We start from the raw sequence: 7500 nt of genomic DNA, 5'->3' as shown, positions 1-7500 counted from the left end.
TGGACCAATGATGGACTAGTGATGGACTAGTGATGGACTAGTGATGACTAGTGATGGACTAGTGATGGACTAGTGATGGACTAGTGATGACTAGTGATGGACTAGAGAGGGACCAATGATGGACGAGTGATGGACTAGTAATGACTAATGATGGCCTAGAGAGGGACCAATGATGGACTAGTAATGACTAGTGATGGACTAGAGAGGGACCAATGATGGACTAGAGATGGACTAGTAATGACTAGTGAGGAACTAGTGAGGGACTAGAGAGGGACCAATGATGGACTAGTGATGGACTAGAGAGGGACTAGTGATGGACCAATGATGGACTAGAGAGGGACTAGTGGTGGACTAGTGATGGACTAGTGATGGACTAGAGAGGGACTAGTGGTGGACTAGTGATGGACTAGTGATGGACTAGTGATGACTAGTGAGGGACTAGTGAGGGACTAGTGAGGGACTAGAGAGGGACCAATGATGGACTAGTGATTTACTAGAGAGGGACTAGTGATGGACCAATGATGGACTAGAGAGGGACTAGTGGTGGACTAGTGATGGACTAGAGATGGACTAGAGAGGGACTAGTGGTGGACTAGTGATGGACTAGTGATGGACTAGAGAGGGACTAGTGATGGACCAATGATGGACTAGAGAGGGACTAGTGGTGGACTAGTGATGGACTAGTGATGGACTAGAGAGGGACCAATGATGGACTAATGATGGACTAGTAATGACTAGTGATGGACTAGAGATGGACTAGTGATGAACTAGTGATGGACTAGTCATAGACTAGTGATGGACTAGAGATGGACTAGTGATGGACTAGTGATGGACTAGTGATGGACTAGTGATGGACTAGAGATGGACTAGTGATGGACTAGAGATGGACTAGTGATGGACTAGTGATTGACTAGAGATGGACTAGTGATGGACTTGTAAAATAAATGGACTACAGTGATGGACAGCTCCAAGTCTCCATCAAGTCTTCATGATGGCTCTATGATAGAGCCATCATGGAGACATGATGGAGCCATCATGGCTCCATCATGTCTCCATCAAGACTCCATGATGGCTTCATCATGAAGCCATCATGGCTCCATCATGGAGCCATGATGGCTCTATGATAGAGCCATCATGGCTCTATGATAGAGCCATGATGGAGCCATGATGGAGCCATGATGGCTCCATCATGGCCATCATGGCTCCAGGTCTCCGCCCCCTGCTGATCCTGCGGCTCAGCGGTCCTCTGCAGCAGAGCAGCTGATTAAAGACGGCCGCCTGGATCTTCACCGGAGCTGCGACCTCTTTTTGTTCTGAAGATGGACTTACAGAGAAGCGACCAGAGCGAGACCCCGTGCTGTGAGGGAGAGCAGCGGGCCGCGTGAAGCGGGACCGGGCAGCGGGCTCCGTGAAGCGGGCTCCGGTCACCGGTCACCGGGCTCCGGGCAGCGGGGTGAGTCCTCACGGTGAGTCCTGCGCACAAGACGCACAAGCTGTGTCGGACCTCACAGCGGGATGCGACTTCCACTTCGCAACTTCCAGGCGCGCGACGTTATATATATATATATATATATATATATATATATATATATATATATATATATATATATATATATATATATAGAGAGAGAGAGAGAGAGAGAGAGAGAGAGAGAGAGAGAGAGAGAGAGAGAGAGAGAGGGAGAGAAAGAGAGAGAGATAGATAGAGAGATAGATAGATAGATTATTTATAACGTTGCAGGCCTGGAAGTTGTTTTTTGTAGGCGATTATGAAGTAATTAACAATTAGGAATATTAAAAATAACAAAGTAGTTTACATTATTGCTGCATGATTAAATGATAATGAGGCAGTTATAAACAGTAATAAAGGATCAAAGCATTCATAATCATGTTTTATTACAATATGAAGTTTAGAGCAACTTATATGTTACTGCTATCGTAAATATGTTCACTCAAATTCATCATGAGGGGTCTCTCTCTCTCTCTCTCTCTCTCTCTCTCTCTCTCTCTCTCTCTCTCTCTCTATATATATATATATATATATATAATATATATATATATATATATATATATATACATATATATGGTCGTAGTGTTGAAAGCAAACAGAAAAACATCACATGACATCATCGCTCTCCCAGACTTCACCTGCTTCTCTGTGATCTGATCCAGGGGGCGGGGTTAATTAGCATTAGCACTAAGCTACATGTGTGCTTGTGTTACAACCACCAGTGTTCCATGGAGACACAGCATCAGCAGTACGCAAAGAGCATCACAAGTACACAAAGAGCATCACAAGCACACAAAGAGCATCACAAGTACACAAAAAGCACCACGAGTAAGAGCATTACAAGTACCGTAATATTTGGGTTACAAGCTGCTAATACCTTCAGTAGGTGTCCTCGCTAGCTCCCTGCTGTAGCCAGCGAGTGCTGATGCTAGCTCCCTGCTAGTTTCCCGACAACCACAGAAGGTATTGTCCGAGCCCAACTCGGACAATAGCAGCAGCAGCAGCTGGGAGCTAGTAGCAGCACTAGCTTCCAACAGCAGGGAGCTAGTAGCAGCACTTGGTTCCTACAGCAGGGAGCTAGTAGCAGCACTAGCTTCCAACAGCAGGGAGCTAGTAGCAGCACTAGCTTCCTACAGCAGGGAGCTAGAAGCAGCACTAGCTTCCTACGGCGGGGAGCTAGAAGCAGCACTAGCTTCCTACAGCGGGGAGCTAGAAGCAGCACTAGCTTCCTACAGCAGGGAGCTAGAAGCAGCACTAGCTTCCTACAGCAGGGAGCTAGAAGCAGCACTAGCTTCCTACGGCGGGGAGCTAGAAGCAGCACTAGCTTCCTACAGCAGGGAGCTAGAAGCAGCACTAGCTTCCTACAGCAGGGAGCTAGAAGCAGCACTAGCTTCCTACAGCAGGGAGCTAGAAGCAGCACTAGCTTCCTACAGCAGGGAGCTAGAAGCAGCACTAGCTTCCTACAGCAGGGAGAAAGAAGCAGCACTAGCTTCCTACAGCGGGGAGCTAGAAGCAGCACTAGCTTCCTACGGCGGGGAGCTAGAAGCAGCACTAGCTTCATACGGCGGGGAGCTAGAAGCAGCACTAGCTTCCTACGGCGGGGAGCTAGAAGCAGCACTAGCTTCCTACGGCGGGGAGCTAGAAGCAGCACTAGCTTCCTACGGCGGGGAGCTAGAAGCAGCACTAGCTTCCTACGGCGGGGAGCTAGAAGCAGCACTAGCTTGCTACGGCGGGGAGCTAGAAGCAGCACTAGCTTCCTACAACAGGGAGCTAGAAGCAGCACTAGCTTGCTACGGCGGGGAGCTAGAAGCAGCACTAGCTTCCTACGGCGGAGACACCAACTGAAGGTAGGAGTGTCTTGTAACCCGACTTTTACGGTACACAATGAGTACCAGGAGTACACAAAGAGCATCACAAGTACACAAAGAGTACCAGGAGTATAAAAAGCAGCCTGTGTTTGTGGAGACTTCACAGGAGAGTATGCTTCTCCAGTCTGACCCCTGACCTCTGACCCCTGCAGCTGCGGCGCTCTCGTGGACTTAGCTGCCGCCTGAAGGCCGCGGCCGTCCAGCTGTAAGCCAGAGCTTAGTGCTTTAACCAGCTGATCGTCCCCAGAGAGGCGCTGATCCTTTAAGTGTTAAGGACGTAATGAGGCGCTATTCTTAGGCCGCGTACTCTCAGACTCACACAGAGCCGCCTGCAGTAAACACAACGCGTAACACAACGCGTAACACAACGCGTAACACAACGCGTAACACAACGCAGCTTTCACAATGTGCCGTTGGTGATCTCTGTGCCGCAGAGCCAGCAGCGGACGCCAGCATGGCGCGCATCGGCTGCGAGGAGTCTTTCTCCAGCCGGCAGCGGGCGTCCTGCAGCCGACCGGACGACGAGCTCAGCGTCATGGAGAACGGAGACAGCAGGTCACACACACACCTTTCTGTACACACACACACACACACACACACACACACACACACACACACCTTTCATTACTTATGTCACACATCGTTCTTTAACAGGGTTCTTACGCTCAAGGGAAACCTGGAATATTCATGGAGTTATAAAAAGATTATTTCCTGGAAAAGTCTATGAAAAAAGTCCCAAACGTTGTGTAAAAGTTGTGTAAAAGTTGTGTAAATTTGTTATATCCATGTGTTCATGATGGTCATTGTTAGTTTAAATACTACATTTTATTACTTTTTACTGTTTACACACACATTTCACACAATGGTTGACCATGAACATTTGGGTTAAAGTCATGAACATTTGGTTTAAAGTCATGAGCATTTGGTTTAAAGTCATGAACATTTGGTTTAAAGTCATGAACATTTGGTTTAAAGTCATGAACATTTGGTTTAAAGTCATGAACATTTGGTTTAAAGTCATGAACATTTGGTTTAAAGTCATGAACATTTGGTTTAAAGTCATGAACATTTAGTTTAAAGTCATGAACATTTAGTTTAAAGTCATGAACATTAGTTTAAAGTCATGAACATTTAGTTTAAAGTCATGAACGTTTGGTTTAAAGTCATTGAAATGTGGTTAAAAGTCCTGTAAATCCATCGGTCAACATGTGTCTGATGTGTAAATGCTCTTCCTGGTGAAATGAACGAGGTGTCTTCGTGTCTTCAGGGCGGCGTCTCTTTGTGGAGACGGCTCGGAGACGCCGGCGTCCTCAGAGGCCCACGGAGGCCCCTTCAGGGGCGCCGGGGCCACGGCCAGGTGAGCGCACTGACTGGAGAACAAGAAGCTTGAGCACTGCGTGTCTTTAACATGCAGCAGGTTCAACACCACAGAACTCTCATGGACTCGGTGATGAGGCCGCACAGCTCGGTGGTCGGCTTCAGGAAACGGTGGTTTGAGTTAGAATATCACGAGCTGGTGCCTCGTGATCCAGGACCTCCAACCGGCCTCACGCTGACGTTCTCACTCTCATCAATCTCCATAATCAATCTCTTGGTGCATTATGAGATTAATCAGTTACATGTTTTCAACTTTGTCCAGCGCTACTAATATTACGTTCGAGTCAGATTTTCATTGACAAAAATGCTAACTAAATTGCTAGCTTAAATACTAGCTTCATGCCATCTGGAAAAGCTTGTAAACAGGCCTCAGGCACCTTCTGGACCATAGTTCTACTACAGGAGTAGAATCACATGTTCATGAGGCTGTAGGAGGTTTCACCAGAGCAGGCCAGTATCACCAGGAGATGATTCAGGCCATTATTTTAAAAGGTGAGGATATTAAAGTTACAGCATCTTGAGCTCCGTGTCTTCATTCCTTGAAGTGTCCACAGTGTGACGTGGTCAGTGTGTGTTGCTCACAAGCTCCTCCACCTGTTGGCTTCCTCTGCTCCAGTCCTAGAATAGACGGCTGTCCCTCTGCTTCCCTCCCGCTAACCTTCCAGGCTCTCTTACTTCTTCTTCATGCTGTGGAACTGGGCGCCTCACAGAGCGAACCCCCAGATCCAGAGGCACGACTCCTTCCTGGAGCGCTTCAGAGGCCCCGAGCTCACGGACGACTCCGGCCGAGAGAGCGGCGCTCGGTCCGCCGGCCACGACGGCACGACCCCCAAGAGGAAGTAAGTACGGAGGCCTCAGAGGGTGAGGAGGAACCCAGTGCTGCCGCCGGCTGAGCCCAGTGCTGCCGCCGGCTGAGCCCAGTGCTGCCGCCGGCAGAGCCCAGTGCTGCCGCCGGCAGAGCCCAGTGCTGCCGCCGGCAGAGCCCAGTGCTGCCGCCGGCTGAGCCCAGTGCTGCCGCCGGTTGAGCCCAGTGCTGCCGCCGGCTGGACCCAGTGCTGCCGCTGGCCACCGGCTGGCCTTCTTTTGTGCTACCAGTAATAATAAGTAATGTTAGCATGGAAGCTAACTTACAAGCCAGCTGCTAAATGTCTACAACAACCTTTTGCTTCATCCACACTCTGGATCGTTTTCTGTGACCCGTTACGCGGAAGCACGATGGGGTTAGCATGCTAGGCTAAGTAGCCGTCTAGTTGATCGTTTCACACTGAGAATTCTCTGTCTTTTGCTTCTTTTCAAAGTCTGGGCAGTAAGTGGCTGCTAGCGACTTACAACATGAATAACTGCAACAACACAGACGAGTAAGTGTGAGCACATCAGAAATAGAGTAGAAGAGTAGAAGAGCAGATTTGTCAGAGTCATCCTGCTGGACATCAGTAGCACGGTTTGTATCACGCAGCTAATGTGGTGTATTCTGCAGTAAATAGAGTTAGCGGTCCTTCACTTCCTCTTCCTGTGTGCGGTTTCCTCCGGCATTAGAGGTTGCAGGTCATGATGTGTACTGGTTTAACCTCCAGGAGACCGACCGCTTATCACCTTCAGTAGTAAGAACAGTAAAGAAGACGACATGGAAACTTACCCCTCACGTACCTGTGTTGTTTCAATGACGTCTGCTGGACGGATGCATGACCTGCACCCCCCAACCAAGAAACCCCCAACGAGAACCCTCCACGAGACCCTCCTGTAGTCCTATAGACTTGTAGACCTGTAGTCCAATAGACCTATAGACATGTAGGCTTGTAGTCCTGTAGACCTGTAGACCTGGAGTCCAATAGACCTATAGACATGTAGACCTGTAGACTTGTAGTCCTGTAGACCTGTAGACCTGGAGTCCAATAGACCTATAGACATGTAGACCTGTAGACTTGTAGTCCTGTAGACCTGGAGTCCAATAGACCTATATACATGTAGACCTGTAGACTTGTAGTCCTGTAGACCTGTAGACCTGGAGTCCAATAGACCTATAGACATGTAGACCTGTAGACTTGTAGTCCTGTAGACCTGGAGTCCAATAGACCTATATACATGTAGACCTGTAGACTTGTAGTCCTGTAGACCTGTAGACCTGGAGTCCAATAGACCTATAGACATGTAGACCTGTAGACTTGTAGACCTGTAGACCTGGAGTCCAATAGACCTATATACATGTAGACCTGTAGACTTGTAGTCCTGTAGACCTGTAGACCTGGAGTCCAATAGACCTATAGACATGTAGACCTGTAGACTTGTAGTCCTGTAGACCTGTAGACCTGGAGTCCAATAGACCTATAGACATGTAGACCTGTAGACTTGTAGTCCTGTAGACCTGGAGTCCAATAGACCTATATACATGTAGACCTGTAGACTTGTAGTCCTGTAGACCTGGAGTCCAATAGACCTATATACATGTAGACCTGTAGACTTGTAGTCCTGTAGACCTGGAGTCCAATAGACCTATATACATGTAGACCTGTAGACTTGTAGTCCTGTAGACCTGTAGTCCTGTAGTCCAATAGACCTATAGACCTGTAGACCTGTAGTCCAATAGACCTATAGACATGTAGACCTGTAGACTTGTAGTCCTGTAGACCTGTAGTCCTGTAGTCCAATAGACCTATAGACCTGTAGACCTGTAGTCCAATAGACCTATAGACATGTAGACCTGTAGACTTGTAGTCTTGCAGTTCTGTAGTCTTGTAGACCCTCAGA

At 48.2% G+C, this 7500-nt stretch overlaps 2 protein-coding genes across 3 annotated transcripts in view; both read left to right on the top strand.

Annotated features, from left to right (window-relative positions):
- The window catches only part of cnga3a (cyclic nucleotide gated channel subunit alpha 3a), a 14144-nt gene that overhangs the window by 4108 nt on the left and 2536 nt on the right, over positions 1–7500 (top strand). The window contains exons 2-6 of one of the 2 annotated variants that reach the window (XM_068592917.1): positions 1320–1466; positions 3813–3933; positions 4646–4735; positions 5421–5594; positions 6054–6113. In XM_068592917.1, coding sequence (XP_068449018.1) covers positions 3833–3933; positions 4646–4735; positions 5421–5594; positions 6054–6113 — 425 coding nt within the window. In that variant the 5' untranslated portion in view covers positions 1320–1466; positions 3813–3832. Of the gene's footprint in view, positions 1–1319; positions 1467–3670; positions 3934–4645; positions 4736–5420; positions 5595–6053; positions 6114–7500 lie in introns of those variants that run through there. The other variant, XM_068592918.1, reaches the window with a different exon arrangement.
- LOC137795367 (apolipoprotein A-IV-like) lies at positions 1190–3355 on the top strand. The gene is made up of 3 exons (XM_068592780.1): positions 1190–1208; positions 1374–1453; positions 2471–3355. The coding sequence occupies exons 1-3, from the start codon at positions 1190–1192 to the stop codon at positions 3353–3355; spliced, it is 984 nt and encodes a 327-aa protein (XP_068448881.1).

Source organism: Clinocottus analis, unplaced genomic scaffold (genome assembly GCF_023055335.1).
Source record: "Clinocottus analis isolate CAN_PGR_092001 unplaced genomic scaffold, fCliAna1.0.p SCAF_28, whole genome shotgun sequence".
NCBI classification, from domain to species: Eukaryota; Metazoa; Chordata; class Actinopteri; order Perciformes; family Cottidae; genus Clinocottus; species Clinocottus analis.
Note: the sequence above shows the minus strand (reverse complement) of the source record. Positions and strands in the feature narration are given on the sequence as shown.